Source organism: Pseudonaja textilis, chromosome 3, assembly GCF_049901715.1.
Source record: "Pseudonaja textilis isolate UNSWEBS1 chromosome 3, rPseTex1.2, whole genome shotgun sequence".
Taxonomy (NCBI): domain Eukaryota; kingdom Metazoa; phylum Chordata; class Lepidosauria; order Squamata; family Elapidae; genus Pseudonaja; species Pseudonaja textilis.
In genome coordinates this window covers 199,646,941-199,673,659 of record NC_141992.1, presented here as the reverse complement: position 1 = coordinate 199,673,659, position 26,719 = coordinate 199,646,941, and the positions used below count along the sequence as shown (strand labels likewise).

General features: G+C 49.1%; 2 protein-coding genes and 1 long non-coding RNA gene across 13 annotated transcripts; 1 reads left to right on the top strand and 2 right to left on the bottom strand.

Annotated features, from left to right (window-relative positions):
- Nucleotides 1-1,244: 1,244 nt before the first annotated feature.
- On the bottom strand, nucleotides 1,245-20,771 carry LOC113451793 (flap endonuclease 1-like). Of its 6 annotated transcripts, none has more exons than XR_015743342.1 (11): nucleotides 20,636-20,771; nucleotides 19,692-19,782; nucleotides 18,450-18,552; nucleotides 17,280-17,325; nucleotides 17,119-17,195; nucleotides 16,230-16,363; nucleotides 13,997-14,057; nucleotides 12,552-12,683; nucleotides 6,794-6,945; nucleotides 4,770-4,987; nucleotides 1,245-3,220 (listed from the first exon to the last, which is right to left on the bottom strand). XR_015743342.1 is itself a non-coding variant. In XM_087931879.1 (11 exons), exons 1-11 carry the CDS (start codon nucleotides 20,715-20,717, stop codon nucleotides 3,158-3,160), a joined length of 1,095 nt encoding a protein of 364 aa, XP_087788005.1. In that variant the 5' UTR covers nucleotides 20,718-20,771; the 3' UTR covers nucleotides 1,245-3,157. The 6 variants fall into 6 exon arrangements, 5 of the variants coding, with proteins under 5 accessions (XP_087788005.1, XP_087788004.1, XP_087788008.1 ...); XM_087931879.1 differs by having other exon boundaries at nucleotides 4,770-4,923; XM_087931878.1 differs by having other exon boundaries at nucleotides 4,770-4,923; nucleotides 17,119-17,325.
- Nucleotides 20,772-20,961: 190 nt separating this feature from the next.
- Nucleotides 20,962-24,785, top strand: TMEM276 (transmembrane protein 276). 6 transcript variants are annotated; one of them, XM_087931885.1, is made up of 4 exons: nucleotides 20,962-21,163; nucleotides 21,282-21,534; nucleotides 22,029-22,134; nucleotides 22,280-24,785. In XM_087931885.1, the coding sequence occupies exons 3-4, from the start codon at nucleotides 22,042-22,044 to the stop codon at nucleotides 22,796-22,798; spliced, it is 612 nt and encodes a 203-aa protein (XP_087788011.1). In that variant the 5' UTR covers nucleotides 20,962-21,163; nucleotides 21,282-21,534; nucleotides 22,029-22,041; the 3' UTR covers nucleotides 22,799-24,785. The 6 variants fall into 6 exon arrangements, with proteins under 6 accessions (XP_087788011.1, XP_087788013.1, XP_087788014.1 ...); XM_087931887.1 differs by having other exon boundaries at nucleotides 21,026-21,163; nucleotides 21,350-21,534; XM_087931888.1 differs by lacking the exon at nucleotides 21,282-21,534 and having other exon boundaries at nucleotides 21,029-21,163.
- On the bottom strand, nucleotides 24,418-25,897 carry LOC148126500 (uncharacterized). The gene is made up of 2 exons (XR_015743343.1): nucleotides 25,629-25,897; nucleotides 24,418-24,538 (listed from the first exon to the last, which is right to left on the bottom strand). It is a non-coding gene; the product is annotated as an uncharacterized LOC148126500 (long non-coding RNA).
- Between the last annotated feature and the right edge of the window lie 822 nt (nucleotides 25,898-26,719).

The window sequence follows — 26,719 nt, the reverse complement described above, 5'->3', positions numbered from 1 at the left end:
AACAACACAAGAGCACACAATGGATACAAACTCAAGGTTAATCGCACCAAACTTGATTGCTGGAAATACTTCAGCAACGAAGTGGTCAATGTCTGGAATACTCTGACTCTGTGGTTTCTTCCCCAAACCCCCAAAACTTTAACCTTAGACTTTCTACTATTGACCTCACCCCTTTCCTAAGAGGTCTGTAAGGGGCGTGCATAAGTGCACCAACGTGCCTACCGTCCCTGTCCTATTGTTCCTTTTTATTTGTCTTATGTGTACCCATTTCATGTATTCATAACTATGTTTATACTTATACCTATTATCTTGTAAACGATTGACAAATAAATAAAAATCATCTACTTATCTCCATCCAATCTGTCAATCTATCTTGTCAATCATCTGTTGATCTATCATGTCAATCTATCTTTTGTGCCTTTCTATTGTCAATCTACCTGTCAATCATGTTGAACTATCATCTATGTATCTATTATTTGTGTATCAATTATCTGTGTATCTGTGTGTTGTCTCGCCTTTCCTCTTTCCCAAAAGATGAAAGAGTACAAACTCGCACAAACACAGGCAGGCAGGCTGGCTCGGACTTCAGAGTTAATTCTTTGGAACTGATAATATTCTGGGCACTCCAACACATCCTGTCTGCCAAGTCTGAACTGATAACAAATAAAGTTTTACTCACAGAAAATCACCAGGAAGTCCACAAAAAGAAATATTCACGAAGAAAATCTGAAGTAAGGTTAAACTTTGTCCCGTACAAAGTTTCAGGAGAAAACACACCCACTTTTATCCCCCGTGGGGTGTGGCTCAATGACTCAGCTCGCTCTCTGACCCCCCCACGCCTCCTACGTTGCAGCTCACATTTCTCCCTACGACGCTGCTTAGGATCTGCTGCTTAGGATCGAGCCAACACTCTTCCTCTTTACTCCCTGTCAGGGGCTGCTCCGATATGCCTTCCTCCTGATTAATCTCAGGCTGTTCCTCTCGGTTTTCTGATGGAATCTGAGGCATTGCCAGAGAGGAAGGTCCTGGGGAGGAAGGCATTCCCAGTTCCTCCTCATCATCTTCTAGGTCCTCTTCCTCCGACAGCATAGGCTCGGGAATCGGGGCCACAACATCTATGTATCTATCTCCTATCTGTCAATCTATCATTGCTCTATCTAGCCATCCGTCTCTATATCGCTGTCAAACTATGTCAATCCTTCCTTCTCTCCCTCCCTTCCGTGGGATCTAGAGACAAGACAAAATTAAATTTTTAAACATTAAATTTTATTAAAGAATGCTTACAGAGAACATAAAAAACAAACACCAAGTAATGCAAAGTGGAAAGGAAGAAATAATCTCAATGTGCAAACAGAAAGAATAATAATAATTTAAACAAATACAAAGAAGAGCTTCCAGTGGCATTTAAGTACAATTACAAAAAGATTTTTCACCAAATGATTATAAAAAAGCTCCACTTTTTTCTATTTTCTATTATTATTTTTTTAATAATCAAAGCTCAGTTGTGTTCATAAGTGCAGGACCACCTTACACATTCTAGAGAATTTCTGTGGTAACAAATATCAACAATGCATCCTTTTATAAAAAATATTTTTACGGTTAGGACATAATGTACATTTTAATCCTTTCAACCACGTATTTTCCCATTGTTCCCTTTGTATATTGTAACCAAGTTTTTAGTGCATTTTATCATGCATTCTTTCATTCGTTCTTCTGTTTCAAGTTTTAATAGAAGTTTATACATTTTAAAAATAACATACTCATCATTAGTACATAATTTTGCTTCCAACGTATGTTGCTCAAAACCCTAAAATATGTTATCCACCTTAAGTTTTTCTAACAATTTGACATTAAAAAAAAAAGTACTGACAAGAATATCCTTCTAGAGTTAAACCTTCCCTACATTTTATTTTACAACCCACTTGAGAAAATTCAAGTACCTCAGGATAAATTAGCCAATATATGTTTACTTATCATTTCTCTCGTCCACACAATACTTCTCGAATTAAAAGGCATAAAAGGTGTTTTGGGGCAAGAACCTTTATTTCTATTTATTCTACACTCTTAAAAATAGCCCCATCTCTCATAACCATTTTTAAAATCTACGTTGGCTTTGTCATACTGCAGGTTACAAAAATGACCCACCCAAATCTCCATTCATGACCTTCTAAACCCAGTAACTTTCTATTTCATAACTCAGGGACAAAAATAAATTTGATTTGGTATTTCGGTGCAACTCAAAATGATTATAACCAATATATATAACCTTGTCATCTATTTAGTAGTTTCCTCTTCCTGCCATGTTAAAAAAAAATGACAATTCAGGAGGAACTTTTAGGAGCAACCAGGCAGCCTCTTGGTTTCATTGCAAATCGAATATTGTTGGGACAAAGAAACGTGCAATCACGGGTGGTCCCAATTTTTAAAATAGGAAATCCAACCAACGGAAGTGTTTGCCTTCGGAAGTTGTGGGAGCTTCATCACTGGAAGCTTTCAAGGAAAGATTGGATTGACATCTGTCAAAAATGGTGTAGGGTCTCCTGCTTGGGTGGGAGGTTGGACTAGATGACCTTCAAGGTCCCTTCCAACTCTGTAAATCTGTAAAATATGTGCTGTTTTATCAGGTACCCAGTGAAGAAGCCAACAGGAAACAAAACCCTAATCTATGAACTACCAAGGAGAAAGCCACATCTCCATCAACACTGTCCTGGAAATCTACTATAGATAAAGGGAGCAACCTAACACCCCCACTTCCTTCTAGCACTGATGAGGTTCCCTAGCTGGGTTATGAAATGTCCACAAAAACCCCCCGCCAAGCTCAGAGGGCACCAAGGACCCCACAGTCTAACCCTGAGCTACAAATATTCTATTGAACCATGGTTAATTTGTAAGGCGGCATCAACCTTTTGGCACGATTTTGCTCAGCTGCAAGACGCTGGTTCGGATCAAAGCGATGCTCACATCGACAGTTGTGTGTGTGTGTGTGTGTGTGTGTGTGTGTTGAAGGAAAGCAGAGGATGCTCCTGGAACCTGATGAGGCATCCGACGCAAGGCAAAGGGAACCGATGGCGTTACCTAGTTCGGTCATGAAACGTCTAACAGGAAAACTACCAAGCTCAGACAGCACCGAGGGCCCCGCAAGGGAATAATGGCGCTTTCAAATCCCTGGGGCTGTTTCAGACAACTTTTGCTTCTTCCGGGCAGGTGGACAGGTGGGCACCTGTGTAGAAGAGGGAGGAGGGAAGGGGCGTTAGTGAACCAGGCAGGCAACCCGCTTGTATATAGGACGTAAGTAAGGTGAGAAAAGGCAGGCAGCGCTTCTGCAGATCTTGGGCAGGTCAGGCCCAGTGGCGGACGTCCAACATCATGCGACGCTCGGTGAGGGTTTACACTGAATGGCAGAGCAAGTGGCGTAGACCTGGGAGTCCCTTTGCCCAGGGCAGCTGGCACACTCCAAGCCTTCGCTTCCCGCTCTGGCATTCACTCACCGGGTCTCTAGCCAGTTCCCAAACCATCGGGGCACCTTTGTGCTTCTGGAAATGAGCGATCAGCACTGACTATCGCTTTCTCTCTCTCTTCATCCATCCATCCATCCATCCTTAACTCTCTCATCCTCTATCAATCCTTCCCTCTTTCCTCCATCCATCCTTTCTCTCCTCCATTTTTCTCTCTCCATCTTTCCATCCTGTCTTTCTCATCCATTTCTTTATCCATCCATCCATCTACCCATTCATCATTATCTCTCTTACATCTCTATCAATCCTTCCTTCCCTCCCCCTTTTCCTATCTGTCCTTCCTTTTCTCTTATTTCTCCATCTATCTATCCATCCCTTCTCTCATTCATTTTCTCTCTCCATCCATCCATTCATTCTCTTATCTTTTTCATTCTTTTTTCCCCTTGAGCCATCCGCTATCTCTTTCTCTCTATTCATCCATCTATTCATCCATCCATCCTTTCTCTCATCCATTTTTTCTCTCCATCTTTCCATCCTGTCTTTCTCTCATCCATTTCTTTATCCATCCATCCGTCTACCCATCCATCATTATCTCTCTCACCGTCTCTATCAATCCTTCCCTTCCCTCCCTCTCTCCATCCATCCCTTTTCTCATCCATTTTTTCTCTCCATCCATTCTCTATCTTTTTCCTTCATTTTTTTCTTTCTTGAGCCATCTGGTATCTCTTTCTCTCTATTCATCCATCTATTCATCCATCATTTCTCTCATCCTTTATCAATCCTTCCCTCTTTCCTCTTTTCTCCATCCATCCATCCTTTCTCTCATCCATTTTTCTCTCCATCTTTCCACCCTGTCTTTCTCTCATCCATTATTTTATCCACCTGTCTACCCATCCATCATTATCTCTCTCTCACCATCTGTATCAATCCTTCCCTCCTTCCCTCTCCCTTCTCCTCTATGTCCTTCCTTTTCTCCCTTATTTCTCTATCCATCCATCCTTTTTCTCTCATCCATTTTTTCTCTCTCCATCCATCCTCCACCTTTTTTCCTTCATTTTTTCTCTCTCTTGATCCACCTGCTATCTCTTTCTTTCTCGTCCATTTCTCTTTCTCGCTATTCATCCATCTATTCACCCATCACGATTTCTCTCTCATCATCTCTTATCAATCGTTCCCTCCCTCCCTCCTTTCTGTCTCTCTTCTTTCTCTATCCGTCCTCTATCTCATCCTGCCTTCCAATCTCTCTCTCTCTCTCTTTTTTGGAGGGAGAGATGGGCAAGTGGGTAGAACACTGTCCCTCTTCGTCTTCCTCACCTTGTTTGGACGTTTCTGGACCGGGAAGAAATCCTTCATGGTCTTGGCTGCCTTCTTTGGTCTGCCCTTGGCCTTGGTGACGGCCTCCCGGGCCTCCCTGAGCTTCTGGCGGGCAGCCCGCCACTTCTCCAGGCGCCCCCGAACCCGGCTCTCTCTGCGGAAGTTAGTTGACTCTACTTTATTGTCATTGCACCTCGTACCGTGAAATCCAACACCATCTTCAGTGCACATCATGACCATGAAAATATACACAAACCCACATCCTTCACACACCACACACTGAACGGAAAACCCCCTGATATTGCATTCATATTGCACTATACAGTAGAGTTCAACAGAGTTACTGCCCTGGGATAGAAGCTGTTTTTCAGCCCGTTTGTCCTTGTTTTTATTATTCGGTACCGGCTGCCAGATGGTAATAGTTCAAAAAAAAAGGCTTCCCAGGACGAGATGGATTTTGGAGGATGTTTTGAACTTCCTTAAGGCAGCGGGAGCTCTAAAGCTCTTCCAAAGAGGGGAGAGGGCAACCCATGATTTTCTGGGCAATGACTTTAACCCTCTGGAGTGGCTGTCCTATCTGCCCCAATTCCTAAAACCCCACTCTTTTCCAGCATTGATGACGTTCCCTAGTTGGGTCCCGAAACGTCTGCAAGGAAACAGCCCAGCTCGGAGAGCACCCAGGACCGCTGAGTTCCCATCCTGCTGGGGGTGGGTGGGAAGGAGCCCGTCACCCACGGCGTCTTCCTGACCGCCTCCTCGCCCAAATTTCCGACCCCAGAGGACCCCTCCCCAGAGCCCCAAAGCAGATGCCGACACGCTAAGACCAGTGGTGGCATTCTACTGGTTCGGCCCGGTTCACTTGAACCGGTAGTAAAATAAAATAAAAAATAAACGCTAGCTGGTCAGCCGAACCAGTATTTCCGATGAGCAACTGGCCGATGATCAGCTGTGCCGCGCGATTTAGACTAGCTAGAAAGCGGGAAATCGCTGGATTTCTTGCTTTCCAGCTTATCTAAATTGCGCGGCACAGCCGATTCCCTCCCCCACTTCAAAATGCTTTTTTTTTTTTTTCAATGCTTCCCTGAGGCCCCCTAGGCCAAAAACAGGGCGCGCAAGGTGCGTGTGTGTGTGTGTGTGTGTGCTGTGAAAGAAAAAAAAAGAGAAAGAAAGAGGGAGGGATGGGAGAAAGGAAGAGAAAAAGAAAAAAGAAAAGAAAGAAAGAAAGAAAGAAAGGGAGGGGATAAAGAGAAAGAAAAAGAAAAAAGAAAGGGAGGGAGGGGAGAAAGAAAAGAACGAAAGGGAGGGAGGAGAGAAAGAAAGAAGGAAAGAAAGAAAGAAAAGAAAAAGAAAGGGAAAGAAAAAGAAAAGAAAGAAAGAAAGGGAGAGAGGGGATAAAGAGAAAGAAAAAGAAAAAGAAAGGAAGGGAGAGAGAAAGAAAAAGAATGAAAGGGAGGAGGAAAGAAAGAAAGAAAGAAAGAAAGAAAGAAAGAAAGAAAGAAAGAAAGAAAGAAAGAAAGAAGAAAGAAAGAGAAAAAGGGAAAGAAAAAAGAAAAAGAAAGAAAGGGAGAGAGGGGATAAAGAGAAAGAAGAAAGAAAAAGAAAGGAAGGGAGAGGAGAGAAAAAAAGAACGAAAAGGAGGGAGGAGAGAAAGAAAGAAAGAAAGGGAAAGAAAAAAGTAAAAGAAAAAGAAAGGGAGTGAGGAGAGAAAGAGAAAGAAAAAAGAAAAAGAAAGGGAGGGAGGAAGGGAAAAAGGAGAGGAAGGAAGGACCACAAACCTTGGTACTAGATTCAGCTTCAGAGCATGGCAATCCAGTGCTGGAAGGTACCTGGAGGTCATCCAATCCAAACCCGTTCCAGAAAGTGAGTTTCTGTCTTTTGACCCCGCCTCCAGTCACATGACCATCAAACCACGCGCACAGAACCGGTAAAAAAACCTTTTTTTTGAATCCCACCACTGGCTAAGACCCAGAGCCACACCCTCTTGGGGGGGGACGGATGGACGGTGTCTCAAGGGGCCCACTCACTTCATGCACTTCTGGTGCGCCAGGAAGTTCACCAAGCCCTCCTCGTCCAGCTCCTTCCACTCCAGCAACGCCTGGCTCGGATCCGCCACTTCCGGCTGAAGAAAGAGCCGCCGCGTCTCCTCCAGGCGCCAGCCGTCCGGCACGGGATGGCTCTGCAAGGAGTGAAGTCCTGAGCACCAGCCGCCGCCTCTGCCCTGTTGCTTTAACGGGCCCTGGACCCCTGAGTTTGGAGGGTGCCCCGCCAAGGCCTTGCCCACATTCCTTGCGGGGCCTTTTCCAGCCCCCCCCCCTCCCCATAGAGGGAGCCCTCACTTGTTAAGTGACCCTTCACAGTTGCAACGTCACGGAAGAAAGGACTGTCAGGATTCCAGCAATCGCCCTAATCAAATCATGATCCTTGAGACAAACTCAAGGGCGACAGGCTGGCCCTGCCCTGGATGAAGCCAACTCTGGCCTACATCATTTACAGCCCCCTGGGACCCTGTTTCCCCCCCCCCCAGGGTGTGTCATCAATCAGATTCTCCAACTGAGCCCGTTCACAGGCTGGGTGTCATCAATCACGTTCTCCAATTAAATATATTTCCCCAGTCAAAAGCTCTGGTAGTTTAGTTACAGTCTTTTAAAGAGAAGAGTTGGAATGTATTTTTGCTTCCAAACTGCCGCGCGGCTCTTCCAGATTTCCTTCCTCTCCCCTCCTCCTGTTTCTATGGCAACTACTCAAACAGGCCTGGGAACCTTTTAGGAGTTGACAGACTGTTTTTCCACACTTCCGACCGCTGCGGCCTTCTCGTGGTCATGGGATCAACGTTCAGATGCTTGGCAACTGGCATGGACTGATGACAGTGGCAGGGTCCCGGGGTCATGTACTGCAGCAGCTCCAGGCACGCAGAAAATATTCCCTTGCTTCTTTAGACGCAACTCCAGAGAGGGCCAAATCCCCTAAGAGGTGTTGCCTTGGGCTGGACCTGGTGCTCTCTGAGCTGGGTTGTTTTCTTGCAGACGTTGCATGACCCAACTAGGTAAAGCCATCAGGGCTAGAAAGGAAGGGGGTTTACAGAGAGGAGGAGGAGGAAAAGAAAAGGAGGGAGGAGAAGGAAGAGGGAGGAGGAGGAAGGAGGAGGAGGAGAGGGAGGAGGAGGAGGAGGAGGAGGAGGAAGAGGGGGTAAGATCCTTGGTGCTCCGAGCTTGGTTGTTTTCTTGCAGATGTTTCATTAAGCAAACTAGGCGACCCCATCCATGCTAGGTGCAACCACCCAATAGCACTGAAAAGGTTACCTAGTTGGGGTAAGGAAACATCTACAAGAAAACCACCCGCCTCAGAGAGGACCGAGGACCAAGAGGAGCCAGGACAAACGAGAGGCGGTCAAGCTATTCTGCAAAGAAAACCCGCGAAGGCAGGACAAGAACCAACGGATGGAAACTCATCCAGGAGAGAAGCAACCCGGAATTAAGGAGAAACTTCTCGACAAGTGAGAAGAATTAACCGGTGGAACTCCTTCCCACCAGAAGTTGTGGGTGGGTTCCATCAGCGGAGGTTTTCAAGGAGACCGGACAGGCATTTGTCTGAAATGGTGCGTTATGATCTTCTGCCTAAGCAGGGGGCTGGTCTAGAAGACCTCCAAGCTCCCTTCCAGATCTTATGCTGATTCTGACCTCTCATTTTCAACCCGGAAGCTACAAATATTCTCCTTGGATTTGTTCGTGGTCAGAGTGGCATCACCGGGGTTTGTGGCAAACTCGGAGGAGCAGCCGTAAAGCCCGGCTGGACACGGAGGGGGCATTTCCAGGAGGGGTATTTGAGTGCATATTGTGTGCAAATAAAGGAAGGAGAAACCTCAAAAGAGAGACCCTCCCTGCACCCCCTTTCCCCAATCCCCTTATCCTAGACCCCCCACCTCTATCCCCTAATCCCATCAGAGCTTGGCATTGGGAGGCGCCCAGAGATAAAAACCACATTTACAAGCCGTTCAAGAGACTGTAAAAACACGAAGGGAGCCAGACAATAGCAGAACAACCCACTCCTGCAGCCAACACCCAGATAAGCAAGGGATTAGCACTGATGGTGTTACCTTGTCAGGTAACTGAAGGAACTTACACAACTTTGAAATCTTTGAAGGCCTTTGGATCACAGAGCCCTAACCAGGCGTTTCTCCCTTCCAGCAAGCTTTGTGGCTTTTCCCAAGGGTCAGAAAAACACTCTATTTACACCTAGGAGGATCTGCTGAGAAGCCCCTCTAAACTGCAAAACAAACAGACCCTGGGTTTTTTTTTCCACGCTCTCCCCCTTCCCGTCCAGGTTCCCCCCAACTCTTAATAGCATCCTTGTTCTGGTAAAAGTAGGGACCCTACCTCCACCCCTTTTGGATCTTTCTCCTCTGAGTCTACGCCGGGGGGGTCTCCAACCGTGGCAACTTTGAAGACCTGTTGGACTTCAACGCCCAGCATAGCCGGCTGAGGAATCCTGGGAGTTGAAGTCCACGAGTCTATTATTTTGTTTTAACGGTTAGAGGAAATTATTCAATGCAGGTTGGGGTGGTAAGCCCAGAATTATTTCTCCAGGGAATCATAAAAGACAAACTACCCCCCCAAAGATCCGATATCTGATTATACACAATATCTATGAAATATATGATTGACACCTCTTCTATTATAGAAATTTTTGTAAAAATTTTTTTTAAATATTTTGAATTTTGGTAAACTTTTAAATATTTTGATCTTCAATAAAATGTTTTTAAAATTAAAAAAAAAAAAGAAGTCCGCAAGTCTTAAAGTGGTCAAGGTTGGAGACCCCCTGGGTCTACGCCATCCTTTCAAGACCACCCTTGGCCAGGGGTTTGGGGGGGTGGGGGCAGGCCAGTGGGCAATGCTCGTATTGAGCTGTGGGGCAGCCTTAACATTTCTCCCTAAGGAGAAACTTCCTAACAGTGAGGACAGGGAACCAGTGGAACTGCTTGCTTCCAGAAGTTGTGGATGCTTCATTGCTGGAGGTTTTTGAGACTGGAAGGCCCCTTGTCTGAAATGGTCTAGGGCAGGGGGTCTCCGACCCTGGCAGCTTTAAGACTTGTGGACTTCAACTCCCGGAATTCTTCCTCCAGTCATGTTAGCTCAGGAATTCTGGGAGTTGAAGTCCACAAGTCTTAAACTAGCCCAAGTTTGAAGACCCTTGGTATAGGGTTTCTTGCCTGAACAGGAGGTTGGACTAGATGCAGGGGTTCCCAACCTTTTGGACCTCAGGGACCCCCCGAACTCATCCTTTTAAATCCCGTGGACCAAAGACCCCAGGAAAGTCCCCCCAAAATGTCTGCAGGAAAATTTGACACCCCGTTTTCCTACCAATCAACTGTTCTTTATTTGGGATCACAGGATACCGTCTCCAGCTCCGTTCTCAGGTGGGGAGAGAGAGAGAGAAAGAGAGAGGGAGAGACTTTTGGCTTCATGCAAGGAAAGCAGCAGAAGCCGCAGAAGTCTTTCTTTCTCTCCCCCAAACTCTGCCAGAAATGGGTCTTTGCCGGTCGGCGCAGCCTCTTGGAGCAGGAAGGCCTTGCAGGGTCCCCAAGGCTCATTTCTGGCGGAGTTTGGGGGAGAGAAAGAAAGACTTTGGCTACTTTCCTTGCGTGCAGCCAAAAGCAGAAGAAAGAAGCGGAAAGTAGCAGCCCGGTGGCCAGGCCAGGTGCAGGGTGCGAGTGAAGCAAGTTCCCCCTTCTACCCTTTTCCCCCCTCCTCTCACTCTCTTGTGTTGTTCACAATGCAAGCAGCACAGCCTTGTGTTCCCACGCAGCCTGGATTAATTGCTTTTGTGGAGGGGGGAAACATTTCTCTGCGGACCCACCGAAATTTTCTCGCGAACCACCAGTGGTCCCCAGCCCACTGGTTGGTGACCGCTGGACTAGAGGACCCCCAAGGTCCCTTCCAGCCACATGATTCCAAGATTATGACTGGACACAAATGGCATGGCCGAGAAGACCAAGCAGGACACACCAGGCAACGCACGTGCCAGCTTCTCTTACTCATCAACGCTGCTCCGCTTTGAACGGGGCCTTCGCAGAAACCTAAATCTCCCTGGAGGTTCTCCACCATCCAGGTCAGGGTTGCCCCAAAGGGGCTTAATTTTCCCCCAAAAAAGGGCAACTGGACTTTCCTTGAGTTTTCCTTGAAAGCATTTTTGCTTCTCATCCAAGAAGCTTCTTCAGTTCTGGCTGAATGATGGTGGCTGGTGAACGGAAGGAGCATTCTCAGAGAGAGTGCTAACAACCCGAGGACTGCATATGAATCCTTCCACTCACCCACGTCCCATTCAGAACCGGAGAAGCTTCCTGGATGAGAAGCAAAACATTTTCAGGAAGAAAACCAAGAAAAGTCCAGTTGCCTTTTTTGAGGGGGGGGAAGCACCTTCACAGCTGTTGTCAGGAAGAGCTGGCTCTACTGCCTGGCAACAGATTGGTGCCTTCGTTGACAAACAGAATAGAATAACAGAGCTGGAAGGGACCCTGGAGGTCTTCTAGTCCAACCCCCTGCCTCGGCAGGAAACCCTATACCTTTCTAGACAAATGGTTATCCAATCTCTTCTTAAACACGTCCAGTGATATGAAGCATCCTCTGGAGACAAACTGTCCCACTGATTAATTGTTCTCACTGTCAGCAAATTTCTCCTTCGTTCTAGGTTGCTTCTCTCCTTGATGAGTTTCCACCCGTGGCTTCTTCTCCTGCCTTCTGGTGCTTTGGAGAATAGCTTGACTCCCTCTTCTTTGGGGCAGCCCCTGAGATACTGAAAGGCTGCTCTCCTGTCTCCCCTGGTCCTTCTCTTCCCTAGACTAGCCAGGCCCAGTTCCTGTAACCGTCCATCGTATGTTTTAGCCTCCAGTCCCCTCTAATCATCTTTGTTGGTCTTCTCTGCACTCTTTCTACAGTCTCCACATCCTTTTTTACATCGTGGGGACCAAAACGGGATGCAGGATTCCAAGTTCCCTCCGTTGATGCAGCCTAAGATTGCATTGGCCTTTTTGGCGGCTGCCGCACACGGCTGGCTCCTATTTAAGTGATTGTCCATTAGGATGCCAAGATCCCTCTCACAGTTACGACTATTGAGCCAGGTACCATCTATGCTGCCTTCAGGAGCTTTGGAGAATAGCTTGACCCCCTCCTCCTCTCTGGGGCAGCCCCTCAGATATTGGAAGGCTGCTCTCCTGTCTCCCCTGGTCCTTCTCTTCCCTAGACCAGCCAGGCCCAGTTCCTGTAACCGTTAGTCTCCAGTCCCCTAATCCTCTTTGTTGGTCTTCTCTGCACGCTTCCCAGAGTCTCCACATCCTTTTTTACATCGTGGCGACCAAAAGTGGATGCAGGATTCCAAGTGTGGCCTCACCGAGGCCCTTATAAAGTGGTATGAACGCTTCACGTGATCTTGATTCTATCCCTCTCTGTTAATGCAACCTAGGATTGGGTTGGCTTTTTTGGCAGCTGCAGCACGTGGCTGGCTCATATTTAAGTAACTGTCCACTAGGACTCCAAGGTTCCTCTCTTGTAGTTACTACTATTGAGCCAGGTACCACCTAAGTTATACCTGTGCATTTGGGTTTTCTTGCCTAAATGCAAAACCTGACTTTTTTTCACCCCTGAATTTCATTTCTTAAGATAGCGCCCGATGAGCAAGTCTGTCCAGATCCTTCCGGATCTTAAGCAGCTGGCGTTGGGTGCGGGGAAAGAGCCTGTCGGTCTGCATAGGTTGGGGTGGAGGGCGGGGCAAGACGCGCCGGTCGGGTACCTTGCGGCTGGTGTTCCTCAGGACTTCCTCGATGCTTCCGTGCAGCTGCAGCAGCTTCAGCGCCTTCTTGGGGCCCAATCCTCGGATTTTGTGGCCATAGTCGCAGCCCAGAAGAATGCAGAGATCCACAAACTGGATCCGGCCGAGAGAGAGAGAGAGAAAGAGAGAGGTGGGGGGGAAGGGGAGAGAAAGGGGAGAGAGAGGAAGCAGAGAGAGAGAGAGAGAGAAAGAGACAGAGAAAAAGAAAAGAGAGAAAGCAGAGAGAGAGGAAGAGAGAGAGAGAAAAAGAGAGAGGGAGAAAGAGAGAGAGGGTGGGGGAGAGAGAGAAAGGGAGAGAGGAAGCAGAGAGAGAGAGAGAAAGAGAAAGAGGGAAGAGAGAGAGAGAGAAAAAGAGAGAAAAGAGAGAGGGAGAAAAAGAGAGAGGAGAAAGAGAGAGGTGGGGGAAGAGAGAGAAAGGGGAGAGAGAGGAAGCAGAGAGAGAGAGAAGAGAAAGAGAGAGAGAGAGAAAGAGAAAGCAGAGAGAGGGGGAAGAGAGAGAGAGAAAAGAGAGAGAAAAGAGAGAGAGAAAAAGAGAAAAGAGAGGGAGAAAAAGAGAGAGGAGAAAGAGAGAGGTGGGGGGAAGAGAGAGAAAAGGCGCGAGAGAGGAAGCAGAGAGAGAGAGAGAGAGACAGAGAAAGAGAGAGAAAGAGAAAGCAGAGAGAGAGAATGCAGAGAGAGGGGGAAGAGAGAGAGAAAAAGAGAGAGAGAGAGAAAAGAGAGAGGTGGGGGAAGAGAGAGGAAGGCGAGAGAGAGGAAGCAGAGAGAGAGAGAGAGAGAGAGACAGAGAAAGAGAGAAAAGCAGAGAGAGAATGTGGAGAGAGGGGGAAGAAGAGAGAGAAAAAGAGAGAGGGAGAAGAGAGAGAGAAAAAGAGAGAGGGAGAAAGAGAGGGTGGGAGAAGAGAGAGAAAGGGGAGAGAGGAAGCAGAGAAAGAGAGAAAACAGAGAGAGAGGGAGGGAGAGAGAGAGAGAGAGAGAGAATGGACACACATCACTTGATAAGAGGCAGAGGCCCCCTTCATTGAGGTTCCCCAGCATTCCTTCAGAAGGACTTTGGCACCGCCTTCTTCCAGTTTCATAGAACCCTAAGGCTGGAAGGGACCTTGGAGGTCTTCTAGTCCAACCCCCCAGCCCAAGGCAAGAGGCCTTATACTAGCCCAGACAAATTGTTATCCGGTATAGTTTCGAAAACCTCCACTCAGGGAGCATCCACGATTCTGGGAGACAAACTAACCCAGATTAAACCGCAGCCCAGTGTCTGGAGAGGGTGTGTGTGTGTGTGTGTTTCTGTCCCTAAGGAGCCCCAGTTCTGCTGGGCTTCCAAATCCAGGCAAGGGTGGAGGGCAAATGCTGAAAAGCTGGAGGCCAAATTAAGGCCCGTTGCCCACACCTGGCACTGCCCCCCTCACCTGCTCCTGTGTCATCCTCAGCTTTTGCAGGACGGTGGGCAAGGAGATCTCTTCCAGGTGCCTGGGGTGGGGGAAAAAGAACCAATGGAGGTCAAATAATTAATCTAACTCATCGATTTAAAAAAACTAATTAACTTATAAGACTATAAACAGCATTCCATGGGCATATAGCTATGCCAACCACTGTGAATCGGAGTTTTAACAGCGCCCCCCTAGAGTCAGATTTCAGTGGCAGGAGAAAGCATTACCTTTAAAAAAATAATAATAATAATAAACAGATTTAAGCGTCCAGGTAAATTTGAAACAAAATTTTGCAATTAATTATAAAGAATCTCTCTGGTAGGAAACCTGCTTGGGGGGTGTTTTCCCCTAAAAAGAGAGGAACAGTTTTTTAAAAACTAGAGGGAAACGACAGTTTTTAATTAAAACAGAAAAATAGAAAACCCCCCCATTTAACAGGTATAGTTCAGAGGTCTCCAAACTTGGCAACTTTAAGGCTTGTGGACTTTAACTTCCAGCTGGCTGGAGAGTTCTGGGAGTTGAACTCCACAAGCCTTAAAGCTGCCAAGTTTGGAGACCTCTGAACTATAAGAGTGACACAGGATATTCTAACATTGGAAATATTGAGGGATGCGTTTGAAAAATAGAATCGCGAGTTAATATCAACAATGTCAATAGTGATCTTTGCTTCTTTGGATAGATTTATGTCCGAAAGGTATTTTGGAAGAAATAACAGAAGAGGAACAAGTTTTATCCAGGAAAAAAAAAACATTGCAGAACTGACACCACCAAAAGTAGATTTACAAAGGACAGGCTGCAAGAATGACAAGTTTCGTTGGACATACACAAGAGATCAGTGAATGCTTTAATAATCAAGAGAATTAAATAATAAACCAAGAGAGCGACGGGACAATTCCTTTATATTAAATTGACAAAAGCAGTTCGTTAAAACTTGGTTTAGTCTCATGAGAAGAAAATAGAAAGAAATCTCCTACTTGATTGGATTAAAAAAAAACTACCTTAAGACTTTTTGGGAAGTTAAAGGAAGGAATATAAAGCTGGTTATTTGATCAAAATTAAAATAGATATATTGTTATTTCAGGCAAACCTTTTGCTGACACCAGGACTGGTGCTTTATGGATATTGTTTGTACGGAAGAGATGGGACGAAAAGATAATTGGCTATAGATGTAGGTATAAAGTTACTATAATTATTTACGCATATAGTCACCTCTTCATATATTTATTTTCTTTTTATTTACTACATTCTTACCTTTTTAAAAACCTTTTCTCTACTGCTTTTTTTCCTTTGAACTCCTTTTTTAGCTTGCATTAATTCTTAGTATTGCCATGATAATCTTTAATAATACTTTATTTTTAAAGAGGTTTCTTTTTTCACATTTCCCCAAAGGGGCAGAGCATCTGTTAGGAATTGCTATTCGGCTCTTGATCAATCCTAGATTGGAGGGCTGAGGCAAGGTTAGCACATCAGGCTGGAAGGGGCCTCTGAGGTCATCTAACCCAACCCGTGTTCAAGGTAGATGCCTTTTTTCTTCCTCCGGGGTGTCGGGTGTGATTGTGCAGCAATCAGATTTTCTGGTTGTTGCTTTCAACTTGCCTCTGCCAAGTCAGGTCAGAAAGGTACTTTACACAAGGGGTGTGCAACCTTGGCCACTTGAAGAACTGTGGACTTCAACGCCCAGAATTCCTCAGCCAGCATAGCTGGCTGAGGAATTCTGGGCGTTGAAGTCCACCAGCAGTTCTACATTTACAGAGACTATATTACCTTATTCTCTAGGGCAGGGGTCTCCAACCTTGGCCGCTTTAAGACTGGTGGGCTTCAACTCCCAGAATTCCTCCTCCTCCAGTCATGTTAGCTCGGGAATTCTGGGAGTGGAAGTCCACAAGTCTTAAACTGGCCAAGGTTGAAGATCCTTATGTTAGAGTAATAAAAAAACAGGAAATGCATCACAGGAACAATAGAGATGAAACCTGGAGGGGCAATGTGATACAGGAAACCACTCCAACAGAGGGGAATGATAGAGCTGCATATAAGATAGAACAGGAGACTTCAAGCTTGACAGCTTTAGGACTTGTGGACTTCAACTCCCAGAATTCTTCCTCCTCCGGTCATGTTAGCTCAGGAATTCTGGGAGTTGAAGTCCACGAGTCTTAAACTGGCCAAGGTTGAAGACCCTTGCCTTAGGGCTAAGCTCACACCCGTTAACACTCACCTCTTCCTCACGCCAAGATGCCGCAGGAGGCGCACGGCCCCAAAGGGCAGGGCGTCCATGTCTTCCGTGGCTGCACACCAGGCGTGCCCAGATTTCACCAGGGCAGCACAGGTGGCTTCTGCCTCTGCAGCAGCCTAAGTCACCCACCCAGGGGAAGAAGGGAAACGTCCTGTCAGGTGGAGGTCGAAACGATGGCCTCAGATCAAGAAAGCAAGCCTGCGGGGCAGGAGGGGCGTTCTGGTTCCAGTGCAGACGTTTCATGACCCAAATAGGTAACATCATCAGGGCTAGAAGGTGTGTGTGTGTGGGGGGGTATGCTCTCTTTGTATACGGTTGGTGGGAGTGAGTCCTGCAAGCCACCTGTAATCATACCAGAAGGCAAACCACACCTTTGCAGCCCCGATGATGTTACCTAGCTGGGTCTTGAAACGTCTGCAAGAAAACCCCCAAGCTCAGAGCACCAGGGACCCCATAGTCCTCCCCCACTCCTCTTCTTCTTCCTTCTCCTTCCTCTTCCTCCTCCTCCTTTCCAGGACTGATGTTGTTACCTAGCTGGGTCTTGAAACATCTGCAAGAAAACCCCCCAAGCTCAGAGAGCACCAAGGACCCCACGGTCTTCCTCCTCCTCTTTCTCCTCCTGCTGTCCAAAATATAACACTGATGATGTTACCTAGCTGGGTCATGAAATGTCTATCCTCATCCCTCCCCTCAAATCCCACTCCCCTTCTAGCACTGATGATGTTGCCTAGTTGGGTCTCGAAACATCCGCCCTCCTCCTGCTCCCAGCTTCAACTGGGGGGAGGCCAAAACAGCGTCCCACCCCCGTCCCCCCAAAGCAAGGCTGTGCTCCCTTCGATGTCTATGAATGAGAGGCCAGCCAGGCTGTTACCTGGATGTAAGGAACTCCCAGGAGGGTCAAGAGCGTCTCGGAGTCTCGTCTTGGGGGCCACGCTGGGACATCAGACTCTGGAAGGAAGGAAGACCCAGGTGAGAGCTGGAATCCTGGAGACCCAACAGCCCCCCCCCCCAAGAAGGGAGTCTTGTCTTTACCTGCAGTGCCCTTCCTGGCTCCAGAGAGGGAGGCCCGTTTGGCTAGCTGCGAGGGAAAAGCGGGACGGAGTGATTTCCTAATAAAGGAGGACATTTGAAGCCCAGGATTTGAACTGGGGGGGCCCTTCACGCTCTCTGAGCTGGTTTTTCCAGCCCCGGCAGATGTTTCACGAGCTAACTATGTAATACCATCAGGGTTAGAAGGGAGGAGGCTTTGGAGAGAGGAGAAAGGAGGAGGAGGAGGACTGTGGGGTCCTTGGTGCTCTCGAGTTTGGTTCCCCCCTTGCAGATGTTTCACTACCCAACTAGGTAGCATCATCAGTGCTAAAAGGGAGCGGGGTTTGTGGAGAGGGAGGAGGGGAGGGGAGGAGGAGAAGGAGAGAAGCAGTAGAGGAGGAGGAGGAGGAGGAGGAGGAGGAGGAGGAGGAGGAGGAGGAGGAAGAAGAGGAGGAGGAGGAGGAGGAGAAGGAAGGAGGAGGAGGAGGAGAAAGGAAGATGAGAAGAAGAAGAAGAGGAGGAGGAGGAGGAGGAGGAGGAGGAGGAGGAGGAGGAGGAAGAGGAGGAGAGGAAGGAGGAGGAGGAGGAGAAGGAAGATGAGAAGAAGAAGAAGAGGAGGAGGAAGAGGAGGAGAGAGAAGAGGAAGAAGAAGAAGAGGAGGAGGAGGACGAGGAAGAGAAGGAAGAGGAAGAAGAAGAAGAGAAGAAGAAGAAGAAGAAGAAGAAGAAGAAGAAGAAGAAGAAGAAGAAGAAGAAGAAAAAAAGAAGACGAAGAAGAAAGAAGAAGAAGAAGAAGAGAGGACTCTGGGGTCCTTGGTGTTCTCTGAGCTTGGTGGTTTTTTGCAGACGTTTCATGACCCAACTAGGGAACCTCATCAGTGCTAGAAGGGTGTTGGGTTTGTGAAGAGGAGGAGGAGGAGGAGGAAGGGGGTGGTGGAAATGACAGTGGAATCCTCAGCTCCGTTGCTTCCTTGCAGACCCAAACTAGGTTACATCCTCTGTGGGAGCGACTTCCTTTGTCCGGCTTCCTGAACTCGGTCCCTAGGAGGGGGGCTTTGGGGGGGGGCTACCTGGCTTCCACCCAAGGCCAGGAGTTTCCCCAAAGAGCTGGCTCTCTTCCCACAGAGTTTATCGGGGCATCTTCCCGCCCCCCCAACACCAGAATCCTACACACCACCGGCTGCTTCAGCTCGGGGGGCTTCCCTTCGAAGACGAAGAGCGGCTTCAGGCCGTTTTCCAACAGGTGCAGCGTCCGGAAGAAGAGTCCCTGCAAGGAACTGGGAGGGAAGGGAAGAGGGTGAGTCCTTGACTTACGACCACCATTGAGCCCGACATTGCTGTTGCTAAGTGGAACGCGTGTTTAAGTGAGTTTTGTCCCATTTTATGGGCTTTTCTCGCCGTCATAAATATGAGGATTGCAAGACCACAGGGTGAGAAAAGGAAAACTTGGGCTTTGAATTATCTAGGCCTCAGAACGACAGCAAATAAAATGCTACATATTAAAGCAAGCCTCCCCCCACCCCCCAAAAAAACCTTTGGCATAACTGGCTGAGGAATTCTGGGAGCTGAAGTCCACAAGTCTTAAAAGTTGCCAAGTTTGGAGACCTCTGTATTAAAGCAGAAGTCAGCTAGAATGATCTTCTAAGGATTACGAAACATTGATCATCCCACGGAGCTGTTGCTATGAAATGTGATTGTGCAAAGTATGCAGTTTTGAAAACCGCAAGAAATAAGGAAGTGAAAGCAGCTGATGGAGAGAGGTTTGAGATGTCCGGGGTGTATGTGGAGAATGTCTGTCTGAAGGAAGGACAAGGAAGTAAGTTGTGAAACTGCATGCAGAAAAGCATCAAAATAATGTCTTGGGCTGAGTTCAGGACCACCAGCTGTAGCTATTCCTTGCTGGACTCAGCTATGTCATGGACCGCCTCGTGGCAATGGGGTATCGATAGAAGTTGTGTTACGAAGGCTTGTTCATGCTCCAAATTGCTCATGAAATAAACCTCTGAATCTTGACGTAAGAATTAGCAACAGCAACGGCACTTCTATACCACTTCACGGTGCTTTTACAGCCCTCTCTAAGCGGTTTACAGAGTCGGCCTCCGGCCCCCAACAATCTGGCTCCTCATTATTGTTTTTTTGGGTTGTCTGTGTTTATTGGGGTATTTTTATGACAATGTGGATGCTGCAACTGTCAAAGGTGTGAAAAACGGTCCTGAATTGCCTTTTTCTGTGGTGGTGCTGTAACTTAGGTCACTAAACGAACCATTGCAAGTCGAGGACACCTATCCGTGTGAGCCAGGCCACGAAAGGACCAGGCAGGGTCCCTGGTCAGCCAGCACATCCCAGGCAGAACCCCCCACTCCCACTGCTCCCAGGCTAGAGGAGGAGGAGGAGAGGCCTTTCCCCTCTTGCTCACCTGATGTTTTGCCCGTGGCGGTTGATCATCTGGGGCATCGCTGTGCGGAACTGATAAACGGCCACGGAGGCGTCCAGAGCGACCACCCGGTCTGAGCCACAGAGGAGGAAGAGGAGGAAGGCTGAGCAGGCTGGAGGGGAAGGGATCCTGCTGCCCACCCATCCTTTTCACCCGATCGGGCTCCACTGGCCCCAGCGCCCACCCAGCCTACTAGCAGAGTCGCCCCTCCCCTCCCAAGCCACCCTGGACTCTTGAGGGGACCCAAAGCACCCAAAGAGGCTTAGCAGCCCCAGAGTGATGCTAGGGCTCCCCGGGGCTCCCTTGGCGCTCTGTGCATGCTCATGGACTGAGGGCAGATGGGCCTTCCTTCTTTGCATGCTCGGGGACAGAGCACTTTTGCACTCTCTGCATGCTCGGGGACCCAGGGGAGAGAGAAAGAGAGAGGCCACTTTTGCACTCTCTGCATGCTCGGGGACCCAGGGGAGAGAGAAAGAGAGGCCACTTTTGCACTCTGTACAAGCTCAGGAATCAAGGGTGGATGGCCCCTCCCTTTGCACTCTGTGCATGCTCAGGGACTGAGGGCAAACAGGTCATTTTTGCACTCCGTGCATGCTCAGGGACTGAGGGTGGATGGCCCCTTTCTTTGCACTTTGTGCATGCTCAGAGACCAAGGGAGGACTGGTACTCTTTGCCCTCTGTGCATACTCAGTGACTGCGGACAGGCAGGTCACTTTTGCACTTAGTGCATGCTCAGGAACCGAGGTCAGGTGGGCCTTTTTTGCATGCTCGGGGAACGAGAGCAGATAGGTATTCTTTGCACTCCGTGCATGCTCAGGGACGGAGAGCAGGTGGGGCTTCTCTGCATGCTCAGGGACCGAGGGCGGATGGGTACTCTTTGCACTCTGTGCATGCTCAGGGACCGAGGGGGGCGGAGCGGTGCTCACCGCGGTACTCCTGGAGGGTGACGGGGCGCACGGCGTCCGGAGCCTCCTCTTTGATCAGCTCGGCCAACTTGACGATCCCCATCGCAGCGGGCGAGGGCGCCTCTGAGCACGTGCAAAGCGCCTCGGCGGATCCGTCCTTGCCGGGCTCTGCCCCGAGAGCCGAGCGGAGGAACCAAGGGCCCCGCAGGAGGTTTTGGACAACGGGCTCACCTCCCCGTCTGGAGCGGGGCCGCTGGTGGAAATGAGGGGGCAACCCCGCCCATCAACCGCGGCCAGCCGTGCGGGAGGCGCGACCCGCCCGCCCGAACACCCGGCATCGGGACAGGAGGCAGGGTTGCAAATCTGCGCATGCGCCGATGGGTCGGGCTTTTTTTTTTTTTTTTAACTCATCCGCGAAACTCTATGATTGCGCCCCGCCTCTCTGGCCGGCTGGCCGAGCGCTTCTCCCTCGATAGTGCCGCTCTAGCCTAGAAGAACTCTATGCGGGGCGCTCGGCGGACTCTTGGCTAGCTGAGGCGCTTCTGCTGGGTAAGGACGACGGGGGGGCGGCGGGGAGGGGGGCGGGCGCCGCTTGCCCGGGCGCGGGGGAGGGCCTCACCGTTGCTCCCGGGCCCCGATCGTATCCGGGACGTCAATTGCCTTGCAGGAAGCGGGGCCCTCTTGGAAGGGGTCCACAGAGGCCATCCATCCCATCCCACCCCTGCTTTGCCCCAGCGTTGCAGACCGAGGACTCCGGCTGAGCCCACCCAGGAAAGAGAGCAAGGCGTCTCTTCCACCGTCCGGCCGCGCTTCCCACGGAGGAAGGCTTGCCTGCAGGAAGCGGATCCCCCCAGGGGTCATCCATCCTACCCCTGCTTCGCGCAGCACTGCGGACAGAGGACTCCGGCTGAGCCCACCCGGTGAAAAGGGGCGGGGGGGAGGCGGTCTCTCCCACTGTCCGGCCGTGCTTCCACGGAGGAAGGCTTGCTTGCAGGAAGGGGGTCCTCACCTCAAGGCGCACCCAGAGACCATCCATCCCACCTCTGCTTTACGGACAGAGGACTCCGGCTGAGCCCACCCGGTGAAGAAGGACACACGGGGGTCTCTTCCATCTTCCTTGCTTGTAGGAAGGGTGCCCTACCCCCCAGGCCATCCTTCCCACCCCTGTTTTGCACACAGAAGAGTCCGGCTGAGCCCATGCGGTGAAGAGGGGCGGGGGGGTCTATTCCACCGTCTGCAGCCCCCAACCTTCTCCCACGCCTGTCCGCTGAGCCTTCCCTGCAAGCCTGCGGCAGGCTGCGTGTGCCCTTCGCTGCTCCTGCAGCCGCGCCTCCTCCCGGCTTGTCTAGAGGGCAGCTGGGGCATCGCAGCCTGCCCCGAAGTGGGGCCCAAATAACCCCCTTTTCTCTTGCAGAAGCTGCACCCTGATGCCCACCTGGCCAGAGCAGGGCCTGGCCACCTTCCTTGCCAACCTCCTGCTGCCCGCGGTCTGTCTGTACTCGGCCATTCGGACCTTCCAGGTAGGAAAGAGGTTGGTTGGTTGGCTGGGGAGGCAGCTGGGCCCCTGCCAAAGGTTTCCTGCTGGCTGCCAAGACCCCCCAGCTGGGGGAGTGGAGCAGCCCCACCCCGCAGCTCTGAAGCCCCCTTTGCTCTTTCTATCCGCAGATCAACCGGGGAGCTGCCGCCGGGTTTTTCCTCCAGGCCCTCGGGCCCCTCCTGGAAACCCTCCCCTGGCAAGGGGCCCGGCCCCCAGACCACAGCTGGCCCTGCACGGTGGTGGGGCTGCCGCTGCTGGCCTTTGGCTTCCACTGGCTGAATGGGGACTGCTTCACGGCCAACGTCCTCCTGGGAGGCGCCCTGATGCTGGCTGGCGGCTGGGGCTACTTCACCGAAGACGGCAAGGCCATGGTGGTCCATTCGGTCATCTCTGTGGTCACCATCACCATCTTCATCGTCTCCGTCTTCACCGGAAGCACCGACGGGGTGGTGGGCAGCCTCCTGCTGGCGGCGGCCGGCCTGCTGCCGGGAAGTGGGCTGTGGCCCCTGCTGGCCCCGAAGGAGACCGATGCCTTCCTCCGCGGTCTCATGGCAGCCGCCAACCTGGCCCTGTGCCGGGCTCTCCAACTGCAGTATCTGGAACTGGGCAACAGCTATAGGGAGTGGCTGCCTATAGTAGCTTCTTGATGGGGGGAAGCCTGGGTCCTGGGGGGTGGGCACCAATCTAAGCGGCCCCAAGAGTCCAGTTGGATCAATAGGAAGTGCAGGGCAGAACTCCAAAGGCTCTAGTGCCCATTTCCAGAATTGCAAGGGATTAACAGATCAACAGAGTTGGAAGGGACCTTGGAGGTCATCTAGTCCAACCCCCTGCTCTGGCAAAAAAACCCTATATACCATTTCTGACAGATGGCAGTCCAGATTCTTCTTGATAGCCTCCAGGGATGAAGCTCCCACAACTTCCGAAGGCAACTTCTGTTCCATGGGTGGATTGTTCTCCCTGTCAGAAAGTTTCTCATTTCCAAGTTGAATCTCTTCTTATTCAGTTTCCATCCATTATTCCTTGTCTGGCCTTCGGGTGCCTTGGAGAATAGCTTGACTCCCTTCCTCTTATCCTTGGCAGCCCCTCAAATATTGGAAGGCTGCTCTCCTGTCTCCCCTGGTCTTTCTCTTCCCTAGACCAGCCAGGCCCAGTTCCTGCAACAGTTCATTGTATGTTTCAGTCTCCAGTCCCCTCATCATCCTGGTTGCTCTTCTCTGCACTTTTTCTAGAGTCTCAGCATCTTTTTTATAGTGTGGTGACCAAAACTGGATGCAGGACTCTAGGTGTGGCCTTACTAAGGCTTTATAGAGTGGTATTAGTACCTTACTTGATCTGGACTGTATCCCTCTGTCAATGCAGCTTAGGATTGAGTTGTCTTTTTTGGCTGCTGCTGCTGCACACGGCTGGCTCCCATTTAGCTGGTTGTCCACTAAGACTCCGAGATCCTTCTCCCAGTTCCTGCTATTGAGCCTGGTTTCACCCAGTCTATATGTGTCCTTTTGGTTTTTCTTGCCTAAGTGGAGGACTTCACTTTTCTCTACGTTGAATTTCTACATTGATTCTTGTAGTCAGCCAGAGGAATCTGCTCTCGCTCCGATGGCTGCCTGAACCATTGCCAGGGTGGCACTTCAATGGTGGCAGTTCTGCATGTGAACACATGCCAGGCATAGTGACTAACATGCCAGCCCTGCATTTTCCACCCAGGAGCCCCTTCAAAACAGGAAGTGAGCAGGCCAAGATCTCTCTCTCTCTCCCCCCAGCTCTGCCCACCAATGAAAAGCTGCCCCCTCACCCTTCCAGGGCGCTTGCTAAGGGAATCTGATATACCTGGAATCTAAAGGCATCTTTTCTCAACTCCAAAATAAGACTGGGATGTGTTGTGGCTCCAGAGTGCAACAAACTATGCTTAAATATGTACCGTAATAAATTTGATACCCCAGGTGGTGTGAAGTTCTGGGGGTTGAGTCCTCTGTAATTGTCCTGTTTGCTTTCATTGGTGACCAGAAGCAGGAAGTTGGGCTGGCTAGTGGAAGTGGTTGGCCTACATTTTTAGGTGTTTGCGTCCTGCCTTTATTATTTTTATAATTGACTCGAGGAGGCTGAGCCTAGCATTTCCTTCCTCCCATTTTCCCCACAACAACCCTTGGAGAGAGAGAAAGAGAGGGGGACAATCACTCAGCTGGCTTTCATGGCTAAGAACGGGACTGGAATTCACGTCTCCTGGTTTGTAACCTGGGACCTCCACAACTAGACCTGAATGGCTACCTCATACTCAAGTTACTGATTTATTTCCTGAGTTGTTAGCACAGAGTGACCGGATTTCTGCTTTCCATCGTACATGCCAATTATGGAGTTTACTGTCACCAGATGTGGAGATAACCAGCAATCTGTTAAGGAAGCAGCAGCTGTCAAACCAAGGGAAGATTTCAGTACTGGAGTAGACATAACAAGAAAGAAAAGGACAGGATACTCCTCTGACAACCATAGATTTCAAAGTGGACTCATTTGTTTATTTGCTTAACACGTTTCTGTACCACCACAGTCAAGGGTTGTCTTACACATAACAGATAGAAATTAAAACCTCTGTGATGGGAATAAAATAACCACAAATGCAATAAACAACACACTATTAAACTCCCTTTGCTGGTTGGGGAATTCTGGGAGTCGAAATTCACGTGCCTTAAAGTTGCCAAGGTTGGGTAATCCTAACTTTAATTAAAGACCAGATATGGTGGCAAACATTTAGCCATTCCATTACCAGAACCAGGCCTAATAGATGGCCACAGATTATTTTAATTATTTCCCTCTCTCATGGCTGCTTTTATAACATCCCTAATCAGATCTCTTCAGGATATTAAGTTAACCTATCTTCTGTCTTGCTACAATACGCCCATCCTTAAACTCATCCATGCCAAGAGATTGGGCAAGCCGAACATCCTGTGATGTAAATTGTTTTCAAACCTTTACTGGCCTCCGATGAAGCACGTGGTGTAAACAGAGACCTTGTTTTGGTTTTATAGGAGGTGGTTTCCTTGTTTATTTTTGTTTTTAATCAAGCCTGGCTTTGGTCTGGCCTCCCTAAGGAAGAGTATAAAAACAAAACACAGAAATAATTTGGCCAGATCAGTCTTTCCTGAATGACTGTCCTACATGAAGGAAGATACAAAGACTGGTTGTAAAATGGGATGAAACTCAACAACTGTCTTGCTTAGCAACTGAGGTTCTGAGCTCAGTCATGGTTGAGGAGGCTGTAATGTTATTCCTTTTATTTTACTCTGCTCAAAAAGAGTTGGAAGTTTAATGCTTTCTCTTTCTTTGTTTACCCTTTTTCCCAAATTTTTCCCTTTTCCCCTTCCGTACTGCCTTTATTTTCACTTGCATTTTAAGTTGGGTAAGTTTAATTATATACAGAGAGAGACAAAGGGGGCCCTACAGATCAGCAGGTAAAACCAGCTATGCTACTCGAAGTTTACTCACCCTGGCACAGCCGCACCCGCTTGCTCGCTTGGGCCTCTCCTGAGGGTGGGAAGCCAAAGCGCTCAAAACACCTGGCTGTTTGCCCAGTTCCATTGCAATGCTAGGAACTTTTTCGAGGAAACTTGAGAAGCCCGAGAAAAACACCAAACACCCCGGAATAAAAGTAAATAGCTTGTTTTAGGTCAGCGTCCCTTTGAAGTGGAAGCTGCTCTCAAGACAGGTGTGGCTGCAGAGGGACGCTGACCTCAGCAGTCCCTTTGCAGGGCGTGGTTGAAGGAATATAACTCTGGGCTGCTAAGGCAGCTGCCCCACTTCAGGGATGGGGGGGGCAAGAGATTGTTTTCTTGAAACCTTCCCTTGTTTTAATTTTGCTATTAAGAGGGAGGGGGATTGGCAGAGGAGAAAACAGCCCTTCCTTCCGTGAAAAGAAGGGCTAAGGCCAACAAAGTGTCAGAAACTTTGGGGCAAGACTGGCTATGCGTGTCTAGCAGGAGGGAGCAGCTGAAAATCCATCAGTCGTAAGGGAGGCATTCAGCAGATGTATGCCTTGGTCAAAGCCCCTGACTCAGGAATGGCTCAAGAATTATGAAAGTGAATCAGAATAGAGCTGGAAGGGACCTTGGAGGTCTTCTAGTCCAGCCCCCCTGCTCAAGCAGGAGACCCTATACAATTTCAGACAAATGACTCTTCTTTAAAAACCTCCAGTGACGGGAGTTGATAAAAATAGGATCACCAATGTCCGATGATGGATATGGCATAAGTAGTGATAGAGGCTTCTGGTGGCAGGCTGTTCCACTGGTTCATTGTCCTCACTGTTAGGAACTTCCTCAATTCCAGGTTGCTTCTCTCCTGGATTAGTTTCCACCCATTGCTTCTTCTCCTGCCTTTCAGGGGCTTTGGGAATTAGGAATTAACCAGTGGAATAGCTTGCCTTTAGAAGTTGTGGGTGCTGGAGAGTTTTCAGAATAGAAAGGGAAGGGGCCGTGGAGGCCTTCTAGTCCAGCCCCCTGCTTTAGTAAAAAAAAAACAAACCCTATACTATTTCAGACAAGGGACTATCCAGTCTCTTCTTAAAACCCTCCAGTGTTGGA

Coding starts and splice junctions, on each gene's coding strand:
- TMEM276 (XM_087931883.1), top strand. Junction 22,135..22,279: donor CGGCCATTCGGACCTTCCAG/GTAGGAAAGAGG, acceptor TTCTATCCGCAG/ATCAACCGGGGAGCTGCCGC.
- LOC113451793 (XM_087931878.1), bottom strand. CDS start 20,717: ATGGGGATCGTCAAGTTGGCCGAGCTGATCAAAGAGGAGGCTCCGGAC. Junction 18,553..19,691: donor CGCCACGGGCAAAACATCAG/GTGAGCAAGAGG, acceptor CTTCCCTCCCAG/TTCCTTGCAGGGACTCTTCT. Junction 17,326..18,449: donor CCGAGCTGAAGCAGCCGGTG/GTGTGTAGGATT, acceptor TTTCCCTCGCAG/CTAGCCAAACGGGCCTCCCT.